At 36.9% G+C, this 26,813-nt stretch overlaps 9 protein-coding genes across 9 annotated transcripts; 5 read left to right on the top strand and 4 right to left on the bottom strand.

Annotated features, from left to right (window-relative positions):
* Positions 1-12: 12 nt before the first annotated feature.
* On the bottom strand, positions 13-2,547 carry B0P05DRAFT_578324 (ATP-dependent DNA ligase; the record flags this gene model as incomplete). Its single annotated transcript, XM_051581847.1, has 9 exons — positions 13-762; positions 806-988; positions 1,043-1,138; positions 1,209-1,410; positions 1,450-1,525; positions 1,587-1,851; positions 1,900-2,040; positions 2,139-2,235; positions 2,390-2,547. 9 exons carry the CDS (start codon positions 2,545-2,547, stop codon positions 13-15), a joined length of 1,968 nt encoding a protein of 655 aa, XP_051436475.1.
* A 241-nt stretch (positions 2,548-2,788) lies between these two features.
* On the bottom strand, positions 2,789-3,955 carry B0P05DRAFT_534549 (WD40-repeat-containing domain protein). The gene is made up of 4 exons (XM_051577333.1): positions 3,836-3,955; positions 3,579-3,792; positions 3,127-3,529; positions 2,789-3,084 (listed from the first exon to the last, which is right to left on the bottom strand). Exons 1-4 carry the CDS (start codon positions 3,944-3,946, stop codon positions 2,835-2,837), a joined length of 978 nt encoding a protein of 325 aa, XP_051436474.1. The 5' UTR covers positions 3,947-3,955; the 3' UTR covers positions 2,789-2,834.
* Positions 3,777-5,176, bottom strand: B0P05DRAFT_30639 (uncharacterized protein). The gene has a single exon (XM_051573489.1). It carries the CDS (start codon positions 5,129-5,131, stop codon positions 3,998-4,000), a length of 1,134 nt encoding a protein of 377 aa, XP_051436473.1. The 5' UTR covers positions 5,132-5,176; the 3' UTR covers positions 3,777-3,997.
* A 1,286-nt stretch (positions 5,177-6,462) lies between these two features.
* On the top strand, positions 6,463-7,406 carry B0P05DRAFT_534540 (ubiquinol-cytochrome C reductase hinge domain-containing protein). Its single transcript, XM_051577332.1, has 4 exons — positions 6,463-6,693; positions 6,750-6,830; positions 6,880-6,923; positions 6,979-7,406. The coding sequence occupies exons 1-4, from the start codon at positions 6,534-6,536 to the stop codon at positions 7,009-7,011; spliced, it is 318 nt and encodes a 105-aa protein (XP_051436472.1). The 5' UTR covers positions 6,463-6,533; the 3' UTR covers positions 7,012-7,406.
* An 859-nt stretch (positions 7,407-8,265) lies between these two features.
* On the top strand, positions 8,266-9,108 carry B0P05DRAFT_534536 (histone). Its single transcript, XM_051577331.1, has 5 exons — positions 8,266-8,401; positions 8,483-8,550; positions 8,614-8,652; positions 8,717-8,828; positions 8,895-9,108. Exons 1-5 carry the CDS (start codon positions 8,302-8,304, stop codon positions 8,984-8,986), a joined length of 411 nt encoding a protein of 136 aa, XP_051436471.1. The 5' UTR covers positions 8,266-8,301; the 3' UTR covers positions 8,987-9,108.
* Positions 9,109-9,122: 14 nt separating this feature from the next.
* Positions 9,123-11,017, bottom strand: B0P05DRAFT_534533 (Aspartate/glutamate/uridylate kinase). Its single transcript, XM_051577330.1, has 7 exons — positions 10,890-11,017; positions 10,759-10,839; positions 10,512-10,701; positions 10,359-10,454; positions 10,162-10,303; positions 9,464-10,116; positions 9,123-9,418 (listed from the first exon to the last, which is right to left on the bottom strand). Exons 1-7 carry the CDS (start codon positions 10,997-10,999, stop codon positions 9,149-9,151), a joined length of 1,542 nt encoding a protein of 513 aa, XP_051436470.1. The 5' UTR covers positions 11,000-11,017; the 3' UTR covers positions 9,123-9,148.
* A 4,250-nt stretch (positions 11,018-15,267) lies between these two features.
* B0P05DRAFT_534522 (uncharacterized protein) lies at positions 15,268-16,453 on the top strand. Its single transcript, XM_051577329.1, has one exon. It carries the CDS (start codon positions 15,288-15,290, stop codon positions 16,383-16,385), a length of 1,098 nt encoding a protein of 365 aa, XP_051436469.1. The 5' UTR covers positions 15,268-15,287; the 3' UTR covers positions 16,386-16,453.
* Positions 16,454-17,230: 777 nt separating this feature from the next.
* B0P05DRAFT_30522 (P-loop containing nucleoside triphosphate hydrolase protein) lies at positions 17,231-19,599 on the top strand. The gene is made up of 5 exons (XM_051573486.1): positions 17,231-17,311; positions 17,360-17,777; positions 17,825-19,224; positions 19,276-19,321; positions 19,388-19,599. Coding segments are annotated over exons 1-5 (1,905 nt in total). The 5' UTR covers positions 17,231-17,272; the 3' UTR covers positions 19,390-19,599.
* A 4,089-nt stretch (positions 19,600-23,688) lies between these two features.
* B0P05DRAFT_30448 (uncharacterized protein) lies at positions 23,689-25,114 on the top strand. Its single transcript, XM_051573485.1, has 3 exons — positions 23,689-24,646; positions 24,723-24,865; positions 24,946-25,114. The coding sequence occupies exons 1-3, from the start codon at positions 23,821-23,823 to the stop codon at positions 25,057-25,059; spliced, it is 1,083 nt and encodes a 360-aa protein (XP_051436467.1). The 5' UTR covers positions 23,689-23,820; the 3' UTR covers positions 25,060-25,114.
* The last annotated feature ends 1,699 nt before the right edge of the window (positions 25,115-26,813 follow it).

Here is a 26,813-nt window from a genome sequence, read left to right as displayed (position 1 = left end):
ATAAAATGACCTTTAATAATAATCCATATCCTGTGTCGTCTTATTGCCTTGTTGACTTGTTTGATCAAAATAGAACTGAGATACTTGTTCGCTTGAAGTAGCATCTTCAGGGTCTTTATCATCTCGCACACGAATAAATCGAGGGAAACGCAATGAAATACCCTTCTTGGGATCTACTCTTCCTACACCTGCCATGTATCTCGGACTCACGCTTAAATCAGCACATTTGATTTCCCAGACTTGAACAGGTTCAAACCAGATATCTGGCTTCACTGCATTTTCACCAAGACAATAGAATCGTTTGGGTTGTTCAATCACATGATCCTTGAGTGTATCATAGAACAATTGAAGGTTTTCATCCGAGAAACCAGTGCCAATCTTACAGATCGTTTGATATTCTTCTGTTTCGGAATCATAGCAAGCAAGTAAGAAAGCACCATAGACAGAAGTACGTTTACCACGGCCATAGAATCCACCAATGACCACCAAATCCATAGAATCACCCACATTGTTCAAATAGTCCTTTTTGACCTTGAGCCAGTTACGAGAACGACGGGAGGGTTCATAGGTGGCATCTTGATGATCAAACGACTTGACCATCAATCCTTCACAGTTACTGCTGATAGAGACATCTAAAAAGGTTTGAATGTCTTCAATATTATTGGAATCCATATGTTTAGCATAATAGAATTCATTTTCTGTTTCTTGAAATGCTTCTTTTAAACGAGCACGACGTTCTTGTAAAGGTTTTTGTAATAAAGACTAACACACTGGGTTATGTCATGTAGTTTCATTCTACACTTACTTGTCCATTCAGATACAAACAATCAAAGGCAAACATGGCTACACGAACAGTAATGTCTTCTTCTTTCACATCTTTACGCTTTCGAGTACTCAAGACTTGGAAAGGTAAAATCTTCTTTTCCACTTTATCCCAAGCTACTGCTTCACAATCCAAAATAAAAGAAGTGGTTTTTGGTTTAATCCACTGTGATTGTTAGATCAATATTTATATATATTTATATATTCATGAATGACTTACCTTGTGAATGGTACTCATAACATCAGGGTATCTCACAGACATATTTTCAGAGTTACGACTATAGACATGAATTGTACCATCTTCTAATCGATGAATCTAAAGAAGAGTAAGAGAAGTTGCTTAAAGGGGAATGTATATATATATATATATATATTTATTTATTTACCTGTGCTCGCTCACCATCATATTTGAATTCACAGGTAAATGTTTGACCTTCAAATCGATCCAGAATATCGGTCAAACTCTTTGTAGGATGAGCCAACATGGGTTTTAAAGGAATACCAGGACGCATCGTACAATGATGGAGTAATTCATCCAAAGGATATTGAAGTAAAGCAGGCACAATCATATCATACGAAGGTAATTGACTACAAAATCAATGACTCTGTCATTCTTATCTTACTTACTTGTAAACATATTTTACGGTCTCAACAGCAGACGCTAATAAAGCTTCCTTTTTATCAGAGGATAATTTAGCATTGGCTAGAAAAAAAAAAAAGATCAGTCAAATTCCGGTGTATGTATGTATGTATGTGTCTTTTACCTTTATCAGAGAGAATCACAGCTTGAGCTAAGGCAGATAGGACAGTTTGTTCTGCTAGACCAATACGCAATTTACCCTCTAAATGTCGAATGATAAATTTGGCTTCTGTTTCTTGACAGGCAACCAACAAACTCTTGATTTTATCGATCTTTTTGGATTGAGCAGAATGACCTGCAATTTTGGCTACTTCTTTCAGAGTACGAAACACATGAGTCACAGTCAATGGTTTTGGCTTAAACAGCGTTCTTTGAGATCCTTTACTGTTCTAAGAGAGACATGAGTTGTATGGATATAGGCTATTGGTTTTGTTTACCATGGCAATCGTGCCGAGATCACCTATCTTGGCATAGTCTGCTTTTAATTGTTTCATGTCTCTTCCTGTGGATTGTGCAATAGCTTTCATCAATAATGACTCGCCAATACCCAATTCAAGACCTTCGTAGTCAGGACAAAGCTACGAGACTCAATACCAACATGCGTTCTGATTCTGTTTACCTTATTAATACACATATACAACAGTTCAAGTAATCCATCAGGTGTAGTATGAATCACTTTCACAAACAATGTCACTAAATGCTCGGTAATTTCCAATCGTTTTGTTGTAGCTTCACACTTTTCAAACGTCTTGCACAAAATAGCATAAGGAATACTAACTTGTGAGTGTCCTTATCATCTCTCTTCTGTCATACATACGGTGTTCCTTCCTTCCAATCACTCACTTGCTTATTAGCACCTTCTGAAGCACTGAATAGCACTGTGAATAAATACCCTAGATATATATATATATATATATAAAAGCTTACATGGTACGAATAATAGAAGACATTTCCTGCTTTTCCTTTTTAGCTTCTTTCTCTTCTTGTGCTGCTTGTTCAATTTCTTTATCAAATGCTTCATCTTTTTCTCTATCTTCTGTTGAACGCATCTTTTTCGTTTCGTCTTCTTCTTCACTATCACTCATAATAATACGCTTTCTCTTCTTGACTGATATATGTCAGTAACGCGTCTATTCCATTGGATTACCTTCAGCTTCATTTTGCTTTTCAGCACCAAAGAAACTTGATAGATATCAACAAATCAATTCAACTATCCTTTGCTTACTTTAATTTAGCCTGCGTCCTTTTCACTGGTGTCTTTTGAACGCCCATAGAGAATAAAATAAAATAAAAAAAAAAAAAGAGATAGACAAAAACTACGCGACACGCGACAATAAACTTGATTTCGTGTGACCATCTTTTATTATTATTATTAAGTGACAATGCGAGGTGCAACATCATGATCATGAATCAGTTTGATATAGACTGTATCTGGTGCATGATCGCGTTCACCTTCATCAAAGGTATAACTACTGGCAATAGCAAGCTTCGTGCCATCATGATTAAATGCTAAACTAGCAATTTCATCTGGATAACCAGTCATGTTCTTGATACGCTTTCGATGAGCACCGTCCCAGATATTGACAACGCAGTCAGATCCACCAGAAGCAAATGTACCGTACCTATCATGATTCAATAAGATATTGCATCGTTATGTTACTTACTTGGGATGAAAAGCAAGTGAATTGACAGGATAGACTACTTCTGTATCATTGATGGTCTGTCGATGCGACTTAAACGCGTATTTCTTGAACTGGACTTCCTCTGCCATATCAAAATATTCAATAGCCACGCGTCCTTCAATAGAAGAACACGCATAACCTTGGCCATTAGGCATCAATCGAACACATTTGAGTTGATAACGTAATGATGTCTCACGCGTTTGCCAAGGTGCAGTCATGTCTCGAATATCATAAATAAATGTCTTTCGATCACTCAGGGCTACAGCTAATTTGGTGTCTCTGAGGTCCATACTAAACACTTTATGTTCGAGATCGATCTTGTGAAAACATGATGACTGGTCCCATACACATAATGTCTTATCCCAAGAACCTGTAAATAACTTTTCTATCCATGTATGTGAGTGACTGACGGCACAAGGGTTTGATGGGCTTACTCGTTTCTGATCCCCAACAGATACAACTGATGGCATTTTGATGTTCACCTAATGTGGTTTGTTCACCTGTAGACACTTGCACTTTCTTCACTTTACGATCAAGACCTCCATAATAGACAATATCTTGTTCACCAAAACAGCAATCGAGAATGGCTGAATCAGACATGAATTGATGGACAAGCTGATTAGTTTCTACATTATAGAGTCGTAATGTCTTTATGAATGGTTAATCATGAAGATGGATGGGTTTATATTACCTTATCCCATGAAGACACTAAAAGAAGATTAGGATCTGTAGGATGAAAACAGACGTTGGTAATGCCATCTTGTGGTGGATTGTTTAGTTCGAATTGGGAAGGATCATTCATGGTCAAAAGAAAAAAAAAAGGCGCGTTTGTTATTTTCTAGAATTTTTATTTTTATTGTAAAAGGTAGAGTGCTCGAAATCGACATAATGCATTCAGCTTTTGTGCAGTCGTACTGTCTTTGGCATGTATTGTTTTGACCAAGACTTGTTCTTGATCGCATGGTAGCAAAGTTGGTTTATTGTTGAGTAGGAGAGTGATGGATGGATTTAATGTGGAGTTGAGCAAATCAGATTCAGATGCATTATTGTCAGAATCATCTGTCGTTGGTTTGTTGACGTTTGGTGCCTTGCGTTGTATTCGAGACAAGGTCGATTTATTGTTCAGAGTGTCCAGTAATTCTGATTCTGAGGCATTGCTGTCTGAATCATCAGTTGTAGGAGCATGTGGAGTTGTTGATTTATGAACGTTTGGTTGAGTTCGAGCCAACGTCGGTTTGTTGTTCAGAGTGTCCAGTAATTCTGATTCTGATGCATCACTCTCTGAATCAACCTTCAGTCTACGGCTTGGTTGAACACGCTCCTGTTCGGTAGGCTGCTGCTGAGTGTGTTGAAGCTGAGATTGCTCTGGCTGACACTGCTCCATTCGTATGCTCTGAAATAAAGTAGGCTTCACATGAGGCGGCTTCGATTGATGTCCATTGTCTGGTCTGTGCTTTTTCATGGCTGGTTCTTCAAACTCGATTGTCTCGATACGTTTTAATGATGATCTTGCATTTCTTTCAGGTTGCTTGCCTTTATCTTTTGCCTTGTTCTGTTCTGAATCAGCATAAAATGCATGGCTGAGTAATGCATTAATGTCTTCTTCATGCTCAAGTTCTTCAGTGTCAGATATCGCATACACGTCTTCTACTTGTGTCTTGTTGGGTGTGACACTCCAGCCTAATGAACTATCAATCAAATCTTCGAGTGTGATCTTTGACTTTGGTTGTTGAGACAGCATGGTTGCTTGAGGATCTGTGTTGGGTAATGGACTGACAGTTTGACTATTTTTGTTTGAAGACGATGTGTCTGGTAATGAACTACTAGGCATCACTTTAGAAGAAGCATGTGTGGCCGATACTTGGCTATTGGGTAAATCATGGTCAACAGAAGATGGCTTTGTGCTTTTTCGTAAAATAACATCCATCTTTGTTTGTGACTTGCGAAGATCGTCTTGATAAAGTTCACTTAAAGTGTATTCTATCATTGGTTCTATCTCTGCAAACTTGGGAAGCTTCTTTGGTAATACTAACACACGCCATTGAGTCCCAAGGGAGAAAAAAAAAAGAACATACCTTGAGATTGAAAGTATGAAGAAATAGAACAATTCGCACTAGGTACTCTCTTTGTCATGTCTTGTATCCATGCTTGAACATGCTTGCTATAATAAGCACAGGTAACATCATGATCATTGGGTATTGCATCTTCAATCAACTCAAACTTGAGTACAATTAAATAGGGCGAGACTGTGTTGTGTCGATAACAAGCTGCCATCATAGTTTCTTTGATGACAATCTTTTCTTTGATCATGTGTGCACCATCACAATGAGCGAGCGAATCTATTCTAGTCATCATGAGTTATGTAAATGTCCAATTTGATGAGCTTACTTGAATTGTTTCTTAACATCGTTTGGAATAAAAAGAGCAGGCACAAAGTGCTTTCTATCAGAGATCTCCAACAACAACATCTCTTTGTCTTCTTTATTTGCATAAATCACCTAATTCGAATGTCAAAAAGAACAACATGATGTATGGGTGCTCTGTTTACTTGTTCTATTGTGAATTCTTGATTGGTTTTTTGTATCTGAAAGATGTCTTTCCCTGTCGTTTTTATCCATTGGGTTATGACTGAGCGTCCCATAATAAAGGTAAGTAAAAAAAAAAAAAAAAAAAAAAAAAGGTCTTTTTTTTTGTATCTGTTTGTGTTGGGCATACAATAAATGATACGTCACATCAAGTAGCAAGCATAATTCATATGCTGTCAATCCTTTTCTCTGAGAAGACTATCACAGAAATGTCCAATAGATTAGTTATGGTTGTTTAAGAGCATGTCTTGAAAGGCTATATCATTACACAAGCCTCTGATTCTCAATACTACTGAATCTATATAAAGCAAACACATATTACACCTTTGAAATGCACATCGAAAATAGCTCTATAAAACGGACTGACAAGGACAAGACTGTATGTCTTCCCTCCATCATTTCACTAGGCATACTTCTTTTTATTTTTTGCAGAATCAAGTAATGATGCTGTATTTCAATCTCCACATCAATACATAGTTTTTTTCTATGCCCTTAACCACATTGCTTCATGCTTTTTTTCTGTATGAAAACTACAATGATTGCACTTTTGACATGTCTGTATAAAGAGGGAGGTTTTTTTTTTTTTTGTGATCTCTTATCGTTCAAACCAAAGATCGGCTGTCTTTTAATTGGCATTTTACGTCATCAGACATTCGTTTGATTCCCCGTCCCGGCGCAAAAATACAGGCCGTGAGCCGTCTGGCAAAGAACCTGGTTAGAAATTTTTTTATTTTTTATTTTCTCTCTTTTTTTTTTCGATTACATTCATATAAACCCCACTCTACCTTTCCATTAATTATCAACATGGGTCTTTCCGAATTCTTTTCCAGCTTCATTCCTACCGTTTATGCTGACGAAGAACCTCAAGAAGAACCTGTCGCTGAAGAAGAAGTCGAAGAAACCGTCGTAGAAGAAGAAGAGGAAGAAGAAGAACCTGAGGATCCTAAGGAAGCTATCTTTGAAGGTACACTATTTATGCCACAGCCTATGATTTTCTTTTATCTCAACGTGATTGTATAGAATGCACCAAGGAATGCTCTGCTTTGAAGAAGCACCTCGATGAATGTAACGAACGTGTTGAAAATGGTTCCAGTGAAAACTGTAAGTGTTCATATTTGGTGATATAGAGACTTGTACTTACTTTAAATAGGTATTGAAGAATTCTTCCACTTTATGCACTGTGCTGATGAATGTGTAAGTTTTTTTTTTATTGTCCTAAACTCTTTACTCATGTTTGTCTCTATTTTAGGCTGCTCCCAAGATCATGGCTGCTACTCAATAAATTCAGAGCATATCATAAACACGACCTTTAATTTATAAAAAAGAGAAAAGTTAGAAGCATTTGTATATTTTTTTTTCCTGCAAAAGAAAAGAGAAAAGACGGGTATATAGTATGTGCATTGAAAAGGGATTGTTTGATGGATTTAAATGCTGGACAGGTTGAGGGCTGACGTTGACAATAGCATGTCATTAGAGAATAAGGATTGTTTGTTTTAGTCATTATGTTGACTCTTCCAAGCACTTTTTTTGTATTCGAGATAGGGATTATTTGCATTTGAGCATACTAATGATCGCTCTTTCAATAGGTGACACATGAGTTGAATCAAACAGAACTATAATGCTTTTGACGATATTGCCTTATGATGTTGGCTATCATGAATAAAACAGTTGCTGTAGCCCTTCTGTATATATATATATATATATATATATATATATATATATATATGCTATTAACTTATGTTTTTTTTTCTTTGCTTATTGTTGTAAAGAAACATTCTGTTTACTTCAACCAATGTTGTGTTAAATCAAACAGTTGATAAGGAGAAAAATATGTATCTGTACAAAGCCTTTTATGAGTTGACCACATTGACAACAATAAAAAGAAATTCAGGGACGCTTTTCTAAGAGACAACTATGCTATTAATTTCACATATCTTGATGCACTTTTTTCGATTAGAACGTTGCTTTTCTGTCTAGGAAGATGTAGTCTTATAAAAGTAATAAAAAAACATTAGTCCTTATATTCAGCAGTGTAATTAGCCTTTCAAGAAAAAGAATTGACAGTTTTGTCGCAATGCATACATTTTTTTTTTCTGTGCCTTGTGATAAAAACCCAGCCGATGTCAAGATTGTGTTTTGAGAATGTCTATTCTATGACTGAATGTTAGGAATTGAGGCATGAATATCGTCAGAGAATTGGATTCTAAGGTAGCTTCATTGTCTATAAATATATCGAGAGATGGAATTTGAAGGAATACAGTGGAAAGAGAATCAAAAACTACAATTTGTGATTCATGCTTGAGTGGACTACTCAAAGCTATTTGAGCTCTATGCATACAAGTGTTTGGTATAAGCGTTTTTATACAGCACTTTTTTTTTTCTTTTTATCAGCATCTTTATGTGATTTTCAGTTGGGTGCACTGTATCACTCCTTGGATGCAAATCATTTCTACTTCATTAAAGATCCGACTGGGCAGAGCACCAGTCACAATAAGTTCACTTTAAATTCGTTCAGTTGTGCATCTTTGTTTTACTCTTTTTTCTTTTCTTCTGTTTTCTTTAAACATCAAAGATGGCCAGAACAAAACAAACTGCTCGTAAATCAACTGGTGGTAAAGCACCCAGAAAGCAACTTGCCACTAAGGCTGCCAGAAAGTCTGCCCCTACAACAGGTAATGTATACCTTGAGGCAAACCTCTTTTTTTTTTTCTCATGAAATATGAGCAACTTATACTTACTACGTAAACATATAGGTGGTGTCAAGAAGCCTCATCGTTATAAGCCTGGTACTGTTGCTCTTCGTGAAATCCGTAGATATCAGGTACAACAATAACATTTTGAACAAGAAGTGAAGTATTAACAGCAATGGGATTCAACAAAATAGAAATCTACTGAACTCTTAATCCGTAAACTTCCTTTCCAGGTAAAGCATTACATTAGCACTAATCATTGCTGATCATTTTCTCCTTTTTTTTTTATGTATCTAGCGTCTTGTTCGTGAAATTGCTCAAGATTTTAAGACTGACTTGCGCTTCCAATCTTCTGCTATTGGTGCTTTGCAAGAAGCTGCGGAAGCTTATCTTGTTTCACTCTTTGAAGGTAATTTTTCCTCTCTCTTTTTTTTTCTTTTTATTTTTACTCACATGATATTTTTATTTTCTGTAGATACTAATCTTGCTGCTATTCATGCAAAGAGAGTCACTATTCAACCCAAGGATATTCAATTGGCTCGCCGTCTTCGTGGCGAACGTTCTTAAGTGTATTAAACTTGATTGTACAAGGAAGAATGCCTGCCTTTTAAATAAAGAAATCAATTTGTGTTGATTTGTAAACAACGTCATATTTTGATATGATTTTAAATAACCGAACACATGTACCAAAGAAGCGCTTCTATCACAGACACAAAAAAAAAAGACTTTTTATTCGTTGATTGTAACTGCACTCAAGTCTGGCAAATCCACACTTGGGTCGATATTTAGTAGCTTTTCATGAATGGCTTTTAGTGCATGAAGAGCATATTTTTCTTCCACCACACATGAAATATTGATCTCAGAAGCACCCTGAGAAATGATTTCTATACTGATGCCAGATTCTGCTAAAGAAGTAAACATTTTTCCTGCCACACCCACTAGATTTTTCATCTGTTTGCCTACAAGAGAGATAATGGCCATATCTTGATTGACATTCACCTAAAATCAGAATGAGTTGTGTTGTACAAGACAAATTGCACTTACAGAACCGAGTTTTTCTAATGCAAACAACGCTTTTTCTAAATTGGCTTCTACTACATCAGACGAAAGTGCCATAGAGACATGCACTTCGGAAGTAGAAATCAAATCCACCACAATATTATGCTCATCCAACGCTGTGAAAATCTTGGCCAAGAAACCATGGCTCACATTCTTACGGTTAGAATGAATATTAAGGACACAAATCCTATCCTTGACAGTGACAGCCGTGGGATGTTTACGAGATAAGTCTTGGTTGTATCCATTCTGTGCTAAGAAAGCAGGTGTGGGAGGCGGTGTAGCATAGCCGTTGGATGCTTTGGATGTTTTGTCAGGGAAAATAATGGTGCCTGATCCAGAAGGATTCTCGACATTTTTGATACGAATAGGAATATTTGCTTCAATAACTTGTTCCATGGTGAAAGGATGAATGACTTCAGATCCATAATAAGTCAATTCGGCAGCTTCTTCTGGTGTGATGATAGGCAATAAACGAGCAGTAGATACTTTACGAGGATCAGCAGTAAAAATACCGTCGACTTCTTTCCAGATCTGAAGTTCTTGCGATTTGAGTCCTACAGCTGCAAGTGCTGCACAGAGATCAGTATAGCCTCGACCAATGCTTGACAGCAGACTACCAGGTACATTGCCAAAAAAGCCTATGTGTCATGTTAATTGACAACAATGATCATCTCTCGTCTTACCAGTAAGGACAGGTATACGGTTTCCACATTCTTCAATGATTTGATGTAGACGTTGAGCTACATAAGTATAAAAATCTTGGTCCAGGTTTACAAATTCTTGATTGATAATGTTGTTTAAAACAACCAGTTGACTATCGATTCCCTAAATCAAACAAAATAAGATAAAGTCGTCTTCTTAAACTATCAGAAATATTTACTCTATCTTTTAAAACGGCTGCAACAATGGTACATGACAGTTTCTCTCCCATACCAACAATGATATCTCTTGATCTAAGAGATATTTCATCCAAAATCTAAAAGTGTGCATAAGTACAGAAACAAACACACATACTCCCTTTTTTTTTTCTTACTTGTGCTGCTTCCAAAAATGACCTTAATTTCAGACACTCTTTGTTGAGTTGAACTTCGAGCGTTTCAAGTATATCTTTGTTTTTAATTACCGCTTTTGCTGCATTAAGATGATCTTGTGCAATTTCTTGTACGATCTCTAGATGTTTAGTGGATCCTTCTATCAATGCTTCTTCTGCTGCTTTTAATAACCTTTAGAAGTTTAGTTTGGTTCGTTCTGCATTGTCTCTCTCTCTCTTTTTTTTTTACCTATTTGTTGTGCCTTTATCTTTTGTGTCTCCACTTCTGGCCGAACAAACAATAACCACTCTGTTTGTCTTCAAGTAAGTACTATAATGAATCGATTAGATTGCTTTATCGGGCTATATTAAAGAACTTACGGTATAATGGTATCTGCAATTTCATTGACAAATTTTCCAACACTTGTTCCACCATATTTCTGAACAATCCAAGGTAGATTGTCTGGATTTGTTTGTAGTGTAATTTGCATAATACAAGTAAGAAAAGAAAGAAAAAGAAGATGAAGATCAAAGCAAATGATCAGAGACGAATTATATGTGGTGGATAGCACTTGAGATTAAACAAAGCCAGCAAATCAGAACCGTCCGTCACAGAGATCATCTATTTTCAACAACGAAAGGTAACTGGCCAATGTATCAAATGCGTCATTGACAATATATCCCGCAATCAACAGCGGAGAAAAACAGAAAAGTAGTGCATAGCCAAATATAGACAATAGGAAAGATTTGTCCTCTATGGCAACAGGTCTATTGTAAAGACATTTGGTTCTATTTTATGCTATGGCTATGGTGGCTCACAAGGTTTAAGTTAAACTGTAATCTTCACGTTGCTTCTTTCATGTTTTCTTCTTCTTTTTTTCTGTAAAGCTTAGGTAATAAACGCTTGGAAGATAATCAGTGTCACCTGTCACATTTGAAATGGGAACCACTCCGTACACTTTAAAGACAAGTTGGCTTCTTCACCGGCAAGATGTCTTTAAGTCCATCAAATAATGCGGAGAACTTTGTATTTTTTTAATTGATATGGTTTTTCTATCAAAAAAATGTACAGTAAGAGAATCTAAAGCCTTTTTGTACACAGATAAATGCTCTAAATACCAACAAACCATGTTGACTAACATATACAGTGTCTTTGGAGTTAATTTGGACCAAAAAAAGCGACATGTAAAAAAATAGCTAAAACGACCATTCGACCAAAGGGCATTACTCATGAAAAAAGCTCGTTTGACAACTTTCAATCTTCTTTTCTTGGGGTGTATTCCTCATTGTCGATTCTTACATTTTATTATGCCTCATGTGTTTGATTCTCCCCTCTGTCCGTTGTGCTTATCTATCACTGACTCTGTTAGCCATATACTCTTTCATTGTCCAACTAAAGAGAAGGTAAGGCAAGAAATTATATTCGAGTCGCTGTGGCCTAGCACTTCAATCGCTGACATCAAAGAGGCTCTTCTGTCCCTGGACTTCTCGTATATCTGACATTGCCAATGGAAAGGAATCAAACCATACAGAATCCTCATTATTACTCTCTCACAAGTTTGGCTTGCTCATGCGATTTATCTTTGATAAGATCCCAATTATTCTCATAGCGATATTGGCTAATATCCGATTCACTGTTCGTCAGACCATTGAAGAAAATCAATGCCATTCAATCCTATGATTTTTTTTCTGTATTTTATTTTAGTCTAGTTTATTTTGTTGATTTATTCATTTTAATTGTACCTGCCTCTTCACTTTGACCATTACTCTTAGTGTACACGGCTCAATCAATAAAAAAACAATTTTAAAAAAATCCTTTTGAACGCTACAAGACGAAAAATAGAGCTATTAACATGTTTAGTTACTCAAAATGTGCGCCAAAAGCTCTAGTTTTTGGTAAATGTGTTTGTTTAGCAGCTGTACTACATAAATAATGAGATATAAGTATGAAGCCTCATCAGCATTTTCGTCTAATTTCTCAATACTTTAGCAGCAAAGTCTCTGCGCTCTTTTTATCAATAGACTCAGAAGGCAAAGATCTACAAATTCTGTCACTACATTAAAGCTGAATAACTGCGCCTTTATGCAGTTCTCAGCAAAAACTCGATTTGAGAAGCGGCAGGATGAAGAATTGGAGTTTCCCTATTTCAATTTTCGCACACTACCACCCTGTATGTCCTATGTCTATTTACTCCCACATTCATGGCTCTTCCCAACTCTCAACACTTTCTGTCGGTTGCGAGGATTGAAAAATCTCCAAACCTAAAAGCCACCCAACAACTAAGATCATATGCTAGTGTAGCAGCTAGAACTCGAGTATCACTCATGCACCAAGGCATCGTTGAACCTGATAAAGATGCAGACTCACCTTTGCGAGAATTTCAGTCGAGAATTTATCGAGCAGCTAGCTATGAGGATGCTTTCTTACTCGACATTACTCCAGTTAAGAAAGAATACACTGATCTCCAGTGTATGCAGGAAATCAGCGCTCAACACCCAAAGATCTACGCTTGCTCCATCTTGAGAGATGGTCCAACTCAGTACCTGGAATTATATATCGAAAAAGATGATGATGACAATGATCTTATGGAGCATGGTGTTGTCTTTAAAAAGTCGAAATTGCGAATTTTCCCTTGCAAGGCCGCAGATGCCACACTTCGATTTGTTATTGTGAAATTGTCACAATTACCTTTACGTCCCAAAAGGGTAGTTCTTGAGGGTGTGCAACAGAGTTTAGCTTCATTTGGAAAGATAATTGATGCAAGAATCAATACAGAAACCACCACCGGATGGTTTATGGGCGCAGGATATGCCGTCATTGGTATTCCTTCTGGTCCCTCAGAATCAACAGACAATCTCAAGTATCAGCCTTTGGAGCATGACATTCGTTGGTGCGAAGGCGAAAGCCAAATATTCCACGCAACCTGGAACAACGTGCCCACTTGGTGCAGGTATTGCCACCAAACTGGACACACAAAATTTGAATGTGAGAAGTCGAAAGCTAGAATTATATGTTATGCGTGCCATCAATTAGGACACCGTTCGTTTGAATGTCCTAAGAAACAGTCTATGACACCCAGCAAGCGTTCAAAGAGAGAAAGATCAGTTCTTGGAAAGGCCACCCAACCAAGAAAAGAAGCATCCAAGCCTGAAGGGCAAAGCAGTATTGAAGTCAAAAGTAGCAACTTTGGCCAGACAGAGATCAATGTCGACAAAGATAATGATAACGATACTAGCGATAGTGATTACAATCCTTCAAAGAAAGAGAGCATGGAAGAAGATGAATCTGAAATAGAAAATGGAGACGAGGATATAGACAGGATGGAGATTGAAGACCTCCATAAGGATACCAAGATGTACAGCGTCAGCCAACAATTAAAAGATCACCTTGTTATGAAGAAAGGAGAAAGAAGTAATGGATCAAATTTGAACCAACAATTGGACACGAAGAAATCTACAACACCCTCTTCTGCCTCTAACAATCAGAGGGTAGAGAGTCACCCTTTATAGATCCGCATCAATGAATAAGAAAAATATCATGTGTCACTATGCCTCACTAAACGCCAATAGCTTAGACTGTATTTGAATCATTGACATACAAATATGATTTTTTTTGATATTTAAAATTAACCAGGAATCCATTCGGCAGTAAAAGATATGTTGTGGAGAATGATTACCAAGAAAGATCGATAGAGGCTAGATTTTTTATGGAAGGGAGACTTGATAGAGAGCAATGCATTTAGAATATCACGATTGGAGAACAGATAAGTGGGGAAATGGTATTGGAGTACCATGGACCAAATAGAGTTCTTGTTTAGACAAGAAACAAGAAAGTGTTCAAAGTCTTCGCTTGTCAAGTTACACAGCCTACAGAGAGTACTGGGTACAGTTCCAATTTGTTGAAAATATGTGGCGCTGGGCAGTTTTTGGGAAATTACCCTGTACCAGTGGTGTCAAGATGGGGAGCGACCAAAAAGTCTTGATATCTTTTGTTGGAATAGAAGAGAATAAAGATATTGTCCAATTAATTTTCAAATTGCTAAAGTTTTGAGAGGTATAACTGTACCAGTGTTGATTGTGTTGAAGTTGGTTAACCAGAGTAGTAATGTGGGGTACAAGTTGGTTTTTTTCATCAACGTTGGTAACAATATGATCAAAAAGATACGGTTTTAATTTCACTATTCGTAGTTCCAAGATTTCTCTTTTCAGCCTTCGGCACAGCGATGGCTTGTGGGTATATTCAGTTTAAACTTGCAGCAGTAGACGACGAAGCAGAGTGTCATAGATGAAGAAATTGCTTGCTAAGAATTTTTTATGCCTGTTCAACCAGTGATTAGTTGGGTAAGACCTTAACAAGTAATGAAGCGGCAGCTGTGGTAAGGTGACCACCGAACACATACAGATATGATGAGTAATACGAAGGCAAGATTTCGAACGCAATCGATTTAATTGATGATCCCGTGCCTAAGTAGTTTCGGACGATTAGTTTTACCGGTCAATACTTATTAGTATTCTAGTAATTTTGATCCACTTAAATATATTGTCTATTGGTATTCTAGCACTTTTGTTAAGTCTGTATAGAGAGAGACAAATCAGAATTAATGGAAGGATAAAAAAAATGGTTAGATAAGTCTGTGGTCAATCGAATAAAAAAAAGGGGTCAAAGAAGACTTGAGATACAGGATTTGAAATAATTAATAATCAAAGCAAATTTGACAACATATAAAAAGAGACGCATTTTAAAAAAATAAAAAGTATATTCAATTGAATTCATTAAAAATGTCTATTCAAGCTCTCTTCACTCCTACCAAGATTGGTAACCAAGAACTTAAACACCGTGTTGTTCTTGCTCCCTTGACTCGTTTCAGAGCCACTCCTGAAGCTGTTCCCACTGATCTCCAAGTCGAACACTACAAGCAAAGAGCTTCTGAAGGCGGTCTTTTGATTACTGAAGCTACCTTCATCAGTCGTCTTGCCGGTAACTACTACAGAGTTCCTGGTATCTACACCAAGGAACAAATTGAAGCATGGAAGAAGGTCACTAGTGCTGTTCATGAAAAGAAGGGTGTCATTTACTTGCAATTCGTGCACGTTGGTCGTGCTGGTTCTTCTGAACTTAACCCTAATGGTGAACAAGTTGTTTCTGCTTCTGACATCCCTATCTCCGGCAAGAGCATCATAGGTAGAGACTATGAAGCTCCTCGTCCTCTTACTGTTGATGAAATCAAGGCTATTGTCCAAGACTACCGCCAAGCTGCTTTGAATGCTATTGAAGCTGGTTTTGATGGTGTTGAAATCCACGGTGCTAATGGTTTTCTCCTCGACCAATTCATCAACACAAGCTCCAACAAGCGTACTGATGCCTATGGTGGATCCATTGAAAACAGAGCTCGTTTCCCTCTTGAAGTTGTTGATGCTGTTGTTGATGCTGTTGGTGCTGAGCGTACTGCTATTCGTTTCTCCCCTGGTGGTAAGTTCCAAGATATGGAAGATGAAACTGTTGTTGAAACCTGGAGCTACTTGACCTCTCAACTTCAAAAGAACCATCCTGATTTGGCTTATCTTCACTTTATTGAAGCCCGTGCCAACTTCTTTAACGATGAAGCTAACAATGTGGATACTCTTGAACCTTACCGTCAAATTTGGAAGGGTCCTTTCATCACTGCCAGTGGTTTCTCTACCAACGTCCCTCATGCTATTGATATTGCTGAAAAGACTGGCAACTTGATTGCTTTTGGCCGTGCTTTCATTGCCAACCCTGATCTCCCTGAACGTATCCGCAATGGCTGGGAACTCAACAAGTATGATCGTTCTACCTTCTACACTAATGATGCTGCCGGTTACACCGATTATCCTTTCTACGATACCAAGAACTAAGTATAGACTTTTTTCTTTGTAAATTACTATATACTACATAAATAAAATACATCAATTGTAAAAATTCATCGTTCAAAGCTTAAATTAATATGCCAAGTGTAGTGTTCTTTATTTCATAGTTTTATTTATCTGAAAAACGGACAGATTGCCAAATATCACAGGCAAAGAACTTTGTTGTGTTAGTTGATTGATACGAGTTTGGCATTTGTCTGTTATGAAAACAGTGCTTTTGAAGAGATTGTTTAAAGCATCATCCTATGTTTCCAAAAGCTATTTTTAATTAGGCTCTCTTTCGCTGTATATCCAAATGAATGTGACTAGAAAAGTAGCAAAAGTTATATTCCCAAAACTATTTATATCATAAACACTAACTGAAGGCATTGACTCCATAGGTGGCATCTATAACTATGACTTTTGAAAATTGCTTGCAACTTTTGATCATTGCTTTAAAAAAACATTGTCTCCTTGTTTGAACCAATATGACATTCTTTCTATTGATTCAATCAACCTGCTTGCTTCTTCTTCTTCTCTAGATCTGGATCTAGATTTTGAGCTTTTAATGAAGTATACAAAGTTGTTCAAATGACGTATGATTACTTTATTGAAGGCATTTCCTGAACTAATGACTTTCTGAATGTCTCTCGCTTCAAAATTTGTATTAACCCCAACAGTATTTTTATGGTTTCATTCACATTTTAGGTCATGATGTGTGCTTAGCAAATTGGATTCTTTCAGAGAATGATTATGTTGATGTTCATCTTACTTTGAAAATAAAGCTTAAATAGTAAAGTTATTCTCAAATTCGCTGAGAAATACTATATAAAGGCAACTGTAGAAAAATGTCACTTCTTTTCCAGCCTTTTTTTTTTATATATATAGTTTATAAAATGGATTTGCATTCATGGGTATCTGATAACACCATGAAGGTAATAATAAAAGACTAGAAAAAACATCGCTAAAACTGATTTGAATAGCTTATGGGCATGTCTGAAACAACCATGGTTGATTTCATTATTGCTACTGCTAAAAAAGCTTCTTCACCTCAAGACTTGTATTCAAAACTAACAAGTACAGGTGCACCAAGCGATGCTGGCACACAGCAGTTTGCGCTTGAGCTTTTTAGTCGAGTGCCGCGTAAACAACAACGATCAGCTACCGCAGCTGCTGCACAGGCAGAAAAAGAAAAGCGCAAAAAAGAACAGAAAGAAGAAGCCAAGTTGCGCAAGGCTAATGAACGATATGCCATGATGTTAGACGATCCTCAAGAAGATCAAGACGAAGAAAGGCGTATTCGTAAACAAGAAAAGAAGCTTAGAAAAAAGAGAAAACAAGAAGAGTTGAGTGACGACGATACCGAAGTAAAAATGACAGAAAGCAGTCGATACAAAAAGAGTAAGTGGGCAGCACAAACGTACTTCTTTACTTATCGTTTGTTAAAGCTGAAGAAGAAGAGGAAGAGGAAAGAGAAAAACAAGCAGAAATAGAACGCTTAAAAGATATTCAAGAGCGTGATGAACTTGCACAAAGATTGAAAGACAAAGACAAGGACCGCACCAAGAAGATAGTTGAAGATAGATCAGCAAAAGAAGGCAGTGAAGCTTATAAACGTCGTAATTTGGCTGATGACAAACAAGCGCGTCAAGAAGCATTACCTGAACTCAGAAAGATCTCTAATCAAAAGTATCTTAAATATCGTGAAGAACAGCAACTCGCTTTGCTTGAACAAGAAATTGCAGATGAAAAGCGATTCTTTGCAGGACAAAAGATGACAAAACGAGAAATTAGAGATTTGGAATACAAGGAAGAAGTGCTTCGTTTAGCTAAAGCGCGTATGAACATTGATACTAAAGAAGATGGTTATATGATGCCCGAAGATTATATTACAGAGAAGGGCAAAATTGACCGAAAAAAGAAAGAAAGCGCCTTGTATAAGCGTTATGAAGAAGAAGAAAAGTTTGAGACAGAACACGATCTTTGGGAGAAATCACAGATTCAAAAGGCTACTGCTAAAGCCTCGCGACAACAAGAAGACGATGACTATGATTATGTGTTTGATGAGGATCAAAAGATCGACTTTGTCATGGCAGCCAAGCTGAATGAGCCTGATCCAAAAGATATTGAATTGCTGGAGCGCATTGATGCTGCTGAACGCAAAGCAAAGTCAATTGAAGAGATCAGAAAATCATTGCCTATTTACCAATACCGCGACTCTTTACTAGATGCCATTGATGAATACCAAGTGCTTATTATTGTAGGTGAAACTGGTTCAGGCAAAACAACACAATTACCACAATATTTATATGAGCATGGATTTACTAAAGACGGCAAAAAGATTGGATGTACTCAACCTCGTCGTGTGGCTGCCATGAGTGTGGCTGCTCGTGTAGCTGAAGAAATGGGTGTTCATTTAGGTCAAGAAGTGGGTTACAGTATTCGTTTTGAAGATGCCACATCTGACAAGACGTGTGTGAAATACATGACAGATGGTATGCTTTTGCGTGAATTCATGACAGAGCCTGATTTGGCTTCTTACAGCTGTATGATTATTGATGAAGCCCATGAAAGAACATTGTCTACAGATATCTTGTTTGGTTTGATTAAGGATATTGCTCGCTTTAGACCTGATCTCAAGCTGTTGATTTCGAGTGCCACGATGAATGCCCAGAAATTTTCTGAATACTTTGATGATGCGCCTATTTTCAACATTCCTGGTCGACCTTATCCTGTTGAGATTTACTATACAAAGGCTCCTGAAGCCAATTATTTGCGTGCAGCCATTACTCAAGTATTGACTATCCATGTCACTCAGCCTAAAGGTGATATTCTTGTCTTTTTGACTGTAGGTAATAGACATATAGACGCAAAAATACTCATTATTTTCTTGCAATAGGGTCAAGATGAAATTGAAGCAGCCCATGAAGGTTTAACACAAGCATGTAAAGCATTGGGCAGCAAGATTTCTGAATTGATGATTTGTCCTATTTATGCTAATTTACCATCAGAGCAACAATCCCGCATTTTTGAACCTACACCTGAAGGAGCACGTAAGGTCATTCTAGCCACGAATATTGCCGAAACATCCATTACTGTCGACGGTGTCTCTTTCGTGATCGATCCTGGCTTCAATAAACAAAAGACGTTTAACCCAAAAACAGGTATGGAAGCCTTGACTGTTGTGCCTTGCTCGCGTGCCTCTTCCACTCAACGCGCTGGTCGTGCAGGTCGTACTGGGCCAGGTAAATGTTTCCGTCTGTTTACCCAATGGGCTTTTTATAATGAAATGGAAGAAAATACAGTGCCTGAAATTCAACGTGTCAATCTTTCAAACGTTGTCTTATTACTCAAGGTTAGTTGAGGCTGCCTACACATAAAGCAATATAAACTGACCCTTTACAACCATAGAGTTTAGGTATCAATGATTTAGTTAATTTCGACTTTTTGGATCCACCTGTGGAAGATACGATGATTCGTTCTCTCAGTCAACTGTATGCTCTTGGTGCCTTGAATGATCGAGCTGAATTGACCAAGCTGGGTCGTCGTATGGCTGAATTTCCTATGGACCCTTGTTTGTCTAAATGTATCATTATTGCCGAGAAATACGAATGTACAGAAGAAGTAGTGTCTATCTGTGCCATGTTATCAGAACAATCTTCGTTACTATACCGACCTAAAGACAAAAAGATCCTTGCTGATACCGCACATCAAAACTTAATTAAACCTGGTGGAGATCACATGACATTACTCAACATTTGGAATCAATGGGTTGAGACAGATTATTCAGTTCAATGGTGTTATGAAAACTTTGTTCAAGTCAAGACATTAGAGCGTGTGCGTAATGTGCGTGATCAACTTGTTCAATTGATGGATAGAGTAGAAGTGCAACTTGTCAGTAATCCTAATCCAAATGATCCAATGCCTATTCAAAAGGTAAGAAACATATACTGTAGACATAGGCTCATTCTATAATTAGGCTATCACAGCAGGTTTCTTTTTCAATGCAGCAAGACTAAACAAGTCTGGTGATTCTTATAGAACTGTGAAACAAAATCAAACAGTCCATGTTCACCCAAGTAGTGGTATGCTGGAAAAGAAGCCAAAATGGGTTGTTTATTTTGAATTGGTATTGACAAGTAAAGAATACATGAGACAGGTGATGGAAATTCAACCAAATTGGTTATTAGAAGGTAAACACTCTACATATTTGGTTTCTTTATCTAACGAATGATGATAGTTGCACCACATTACTATAAGCAAAGTGATTTGGATAATTTGGATGATAAAAAGAAAATGCCTAAAAAGAAACAATAAATCATTGTGGAGTTTGATTTCGTATGCTTTCAAATGTTTATACATATGAATGCGCATTCATTATAGCGTAATAAGTCACTTGCTAGCATCACCAAACTTTAAATTAGTATTTCAAGAGAAATAATGGACTAAAAGTGTCCATAAATGAAGAGCTATCAGAGAGGTGTACTGACAAAGTTGTAAGATATAAACAAGGCGCATCTAATGGTGTAAAGAGCGCGGCATGTTAAATATCAAGATAGTGAGTTGTCTTTCAAAAACATGTTTTCTGTTTTTGAGCTGTAACGTACATTATTTATAGTACTTTTGTAGATATAGCTCTTGGACTGTGTTTTACAGACCTAGAGAAGCAATCCGCACCAAGACATACCATGTCTACAACGTCTCTATCGCTCACAAATCACAAAATAGTGAAAAATGAGGATTTCCTAAGGGATCAAGGGCAAAATAACGATTCTTTGACTTTCGAAGCTTGTGAGAATGGTACATTTTGTCACTTTGAGAAAATTAGATGTCCGCAACCAAAAAATTAATGGTACTAGTAATTTGTGGACTGTTGTTTTAACCAAAAGAATAATACCAACTTTATTTGTTTGTTAATAAGTTTGTAACTAATGATTGCAAATTATAATTAAAACTAACCAAGTGATGCTGGTAATAAAAGTGATAACTATAAAAGTAGTCTTGAGATAGTATGTGTGTTTTTTAGAAGTTTTAGAGAGAAATGGGGAGAAATGAAGGTGAATGAAAGAATGAATGTCCTTGTATGTCCAGAAATTTTGTCCTTTGGAAATACAGTGAAGGCAACGCCAAAGGGCGGATGAAAAAAGATCCTAAAGGGTGCTTTTTACAACTCAATGTGCAGCAAAATACAGTAGGCGCAACGCCAATGAGCGATTTTTTCAAAGGGATTTCATTTTTCCAAAAGGTGGTTTTTCTGTCATGAAGAAGACACTTTTGTCGACGAGTAATTATTTTCCGCGTTTTTCTTTTTTACCTTCTATTATTGCCATTGCTTACTTATAAGAATATATTTTCTTTCAAACAAAAAATTGTTGAGCACCACCTTCAATTTTAATTGATACGTGCAACAAATAAAGATCCAAGAATTTCCCACCATGAAGATACATCTGAGCTTCAATTGGAGAAGATAAAAATCTTTTAAAACCAAAAGGTGGTTTTTTTTTATATCACTAAATTCCTTTATTTTATTCTTTTTTCTTAAACTACGTCTAGCAGCTGCGATTACGCCCCCTAAGTTTCAGTTTTACGACTGGAGAAGTGGACCAGGTGTGTATCAGGGCTAGGTTTAGTTTTATTCTTTTTTCTTCAACTACGTCTAGCAGCTGCGATTACGCCCCCTAAGTTTCAGTTTTACGACTGGAGAAGTGGACCAGGTGTGTATCAGGGCTAGTTTTAGTTTTATTGTTGTTTCTTCAACTACGTCTAGCAGCTGCGATTACGCCCCCTAAGTTTCAGTTTTGCGACTGGAGAAGTGGACCAGGTGTGTATCAGGGCTACATTTGGTTGATACTGTTTACTTGGCTTCATGTAGGAGCAACCTTCGACCAAACCGATCTGTAATTTTTTGACCTAGAGGAACTGATCAGGTTTTAATAGTCATACTGTAGTTGTAGCTAGTGTAGCTTCATATCCTTGTATCAATACGTTGCAGTTTAAGTGATCAAGAGGAAAGTGGAAACCACAACGTCGATTCGGAGACTTGGGTAAGGGAGCAAAAACCAAAAATTAGCAAAACTAGAAGATTATGAACCTTTAGCCAACACCTTTCAAATTAGACAACCGTTTCTGGGAAGGCTTTGATAAGTGAAACTAATAGATGAAGCTTTAGTAACTGGGATCCAAACCTTTATAGCATTCAATAAAGAGCAATTTTATTCTTCTCAGAAAAAGAAAAGTATCATACAAATTTCAGCCAAACAAAGAACCTTGCATGCAAAAAAAAAAAAAAAAAAAAAAAAAAAAAAAAAAAAAAAAAACACCAGATCAAGTCAGTGTCTTCTGAATGAGTGAAATTTAGGAAATGATAACCCTAAGGACTGAAATCTTGGGATTTTGTTCGGATTGGATTTTGAGATAGAATTTAACTAGTTTGTTGTATTTTGTTGATATAAGTATACTTTTCGTACTCTCTGTTTGACTTTGTCATTTTTTAGGATAGCAACAATTTGTTTACCCCTTGAACAAACAGATTTTCCAGCCAATAGCACAAATAGCGTCTAGATGAAACAGTCAACAAAAATACGCCCATCTCATCTATATTACTATAGCAATAAACAAATCGATTATCAACAACAAGTGTACAGCCAATGGATGAACGATGAATAGATAGATTGTTGAATAAAATGATATAATTGATAATGTAATATTGAGTTATCTTACTTTTTCTAATTCTCGAGTAATGCTTGAGACAAAATCCCAAGAAAAAAAAATAAAGTGATAGGATAGGTAATAATTATGTAAAAAATTGAAGGATATGTGTAACATGTACACAACAAAAAAAGAAAAGGGAAGACAGAGACAACTCAAAGGTATACTAAGTACACACTATTTCGCAACCTTTCAGGATCATAGTTTTAAATACTGCAATCAACCATTCTTTCTTTATTCCATTATATATTTTTCTGTTTATCAATGTATCCTGGAGGCAAAGGTAAGATCAAAATCGCGTTCGCGTTGCAGGGCAACCAAGCACTTATATAATGCTTATTTGAGATAGAATTAAGAAACTACATCAAGGAGTCATCTGATCCAAATCTCAATGAGTTTATAAAGAACAACTTCCATCTGATCAATCAAGATGATGCCACGCTCAAGAGCATGATGCTTGTTTGGAAGAACAGATTCGTTCTTGCACTGAACAAATATAGATCAGAATTGATACTGGGAAATAGAGCAAATTTAGACATAAATTTGTGGAAGAGCTTGAAGGTATTTTTGCCTATGCCATTGTTGCATGTACTACATAATGCTTAGCATATAATTTTAGTTAAGAGACGGTATTGATAATGCTAGTATTCTATACCAGTGGTTGTATATCGCTCAAGAAAAGAAGTCTGAAGATTTAAATTCTTTTTTGCAAGAAAGAGAAGAACAAATTGAACAGATGGAGACCAGTACAAGCCAAGAAGTCGATGCTTTGCTTGATAAGCTCAGCATTCGTCTTCTCAGGCGATTTGATAACTTGAGTACAAAGGAGATGTGTGTCTTGAAGCTCTCGCTCTCAAAGATTGTTGACCTTGTGGACGACGAGATGGCAGATGTGTACAAGTCTGTTATCCCCAACCGCCATTTTGAAGAATGGATGAGCTTAAAGAGAAGCAAGAGATTGGAAGAAGAAGAACAAAGCAAGATCAAGACAGCAATAGCAGAGTTTGTTGAGAAGTCCAAGATTGACATAAAAACTGCTAGAAAATATGTTCTGCAGAAGAGGCTCGAGCTGGAAGACGAAGATAGTTTGGAGGCAAGACTCTTTGAGATGATTGATATAATCATTTCTTTAATCAAAAACAGCAAGAGCAATTATTGGCAAGAGGCTGACTTTGTCGCCTTTATCAAGACTCTTCTTGAAATCGCTTTCCGTGGCTCTTCCTTGAGCGTTGTAATTGGTGAGACTGTTGCTCATGCTACAAAGCCAGCCATTGAATACAATGAAAGCAGTTATAGCAATGGTATGAACAGCGTGTTCAACTCCGACTCTCCTTCCTTTGCATTGACAAGCAAGTCCAGTTGTGTTGGCCGAAAGATTGATCTTCGAATTGTAAGCGATGATGACCAAGAACTGTCCTTTTGGGAGTTCAAAAACAATGATGTTGACCAGAAGCTCCTCTGGTATCAAGAATCAAAATCCTTGCGTTTGGCCCAGTGCTTACAGAAGGAGGTTAGCTCGGTCTTGAAGCACCCTCAAGATATTTTGTCTTTGAATTGGTTTGGTAAGTACAAAACAAGTCCAGAGTCTAATGTTATTGTCGTTGGAATTACTAATACACTTTTCTCTTCTTACTCTAGGTTGGTCTGCCACCATGTGCTATCTTACACAACAAGATGGATATGCAGTTGCCAAGAAGATTGATAAGATAACTGTTCCTTTTGACAACAGATTGATTAGTACAAGTCTGGAGAATCTGATGCTTTGCATCTTTGAAGTGAAGGTAAAACATAAACGCATAGACTGCTGCTTTCATCTTATCAACTGACTTTTCTTGTGATCACTTTTACTCTCTCCATCTAGGCCACTCTTTCTGCTTTGAATGATGAAATGTTCATTGCATCAAACGGGCGTACCAAGAAGCGCAAGTCATACGACAGTATGCCACACACCTTGCTTTCCCCAAAGCGTCAATAAATATACCCTTTCTTGTTGTCTTCTTGTTTCTTCTGAACATCATTATATGTTATACATAGAAAGGTTTACTTTGATTATGTGTTTATTAAGAAATGAGCAAGTGTTATATTTAGGGATAGGTGAAAGCCATACCAATTAGACTGTTTATTGTTTGTTTATTGTTTGTAAGTGAACAAGAAAAACTCAGTTTTCATACTGTGTCTTTGTGCTTCCCCTCTTGGCTACTCATTGACAAATGGTTCCTTTTTTTTTAGGCTAAGCTTAAGTCTTTTGTACTCAAAGCATAAGCCAATAGTTGCCTTCACTTTCTATCTCAATACATAAACAATAATGGCTAAACACCAGTATTAAATGGCACTTGTCTTTGGCATACTTCACACCAAACAATCAAGCTCTATCTTTTCAGATCTCTTACTATGAATTGATTGTTCATTTCCCAGTTATTCCATAATGCTATATACCGTGCAGTACATCAACACACTCAAGATACTCCAAATTGTAACTGCTGATCATCCTTATGACAATCTTAGTTTCGCTCACTTTGGCTTTCAATTCACTCAATGATTTTGAGCTACACCTTGGTCTTTTATATATAAAAGAAAGCGAGAGTGAATTCAGGATGTAGCTTTTGCATACTTCCTGAAATAAGTATCAAGTTTCAACCAAATAACTCTATGACGCACAGACCACCAAAAATGGGTTGCATACTTTTACCCCGCGACAACACTTGATTCATCAAAATGATAGAACGCAACGCATACACAATTTAGTCAAAAAATTATAAGAGTAGATTTTGATTTATTAAGAGTCACCGTCATAACGTCTAGTAATCGGACAAACTTAAGCAAAAAAAATACACGGTCAAAATGACTATAACGATGCCAAATACATGCAAAGAAAGCCCAATGCTAGAAACAGATACATTTTGTGCGTCTATTCAAAGTAAGAGAACAACAAGTTAGATTCGACAACATATTTGTTCCTGAATAGAACCTTGTCCTGATCTCCAGAAAAAATCAATTAATGAATGTTATGATTAGCGCTGCGTCACCTTGATTAAAGAGGAGTTTACTTGTCAAATTGATTTAAGGCAAATGCATACAGTTGAAATACTTGTTCACCTTTCCTCTTATTGTCTGTACAGCGCTTTAGTTAGTATATGACTACATCATAGCTATGTATGTTTGAAATGTCTATACAGAACAACTGATTCTTGTCAAGCCAAGAGAGATCTACAGGAAAGAGGGGCTAGGGCAGTTTGAATGTCTAATTGAGCCCAAACAAAATCAGCTGAAAGATAGTAAAACAGTATTTTTGCTCAAATGGATATCTCTTTTTTTCTGCAGTATAGACTAAGCATTATTCTACTGATAATCCATGTAATAGACCTTTTACTTTTCACCCAAAGATAAACAAATCACAAAATGAATAGCACTGATAACAAACGCAAGCGTGTCAAATACAATGAGAGAGATAACAAAAATTACTGGAGTGTATATTGGCTTTACAAAAAAGATCATAATAATACAGTGGTAGGAAGAAAAATTGGTCTACCTAGAGAGATTGTGAGAGACATTGTAAAGCGCATTGAGGAAACTGGTTCACCTGTCCCCCATGTTCCTCCTGGGACACCCAAGAAGACTGGTTCTAGAGGTATAAGGTATCTAGAGACTGTTGTGAAGCTTAATCCTTTTATAAGCATTCAAGAGGCCAGAAATGAGCTAAAAAGGATGGAAACCAATGTCTGTAAAAAC

Source organism: Gilbertella persicaria (assembly GCF_025201335.1).
Source record: "Gilbertella persicaria strain CBS 190.32 chromosome Unknown B0P05scaffold_12, whole genome shotgun sequence".
NCBI lineage: Eukaryota > Fungi > Mucoromycota > Mucoromycetes > Mucorales > Choanephoraceae > Gilbertella > Gilbertella persicaria.
Note: the sequence above shows the minus strand (reverse complement) of the source record. Positions and strands in the feature narration are given on the sequence as shown.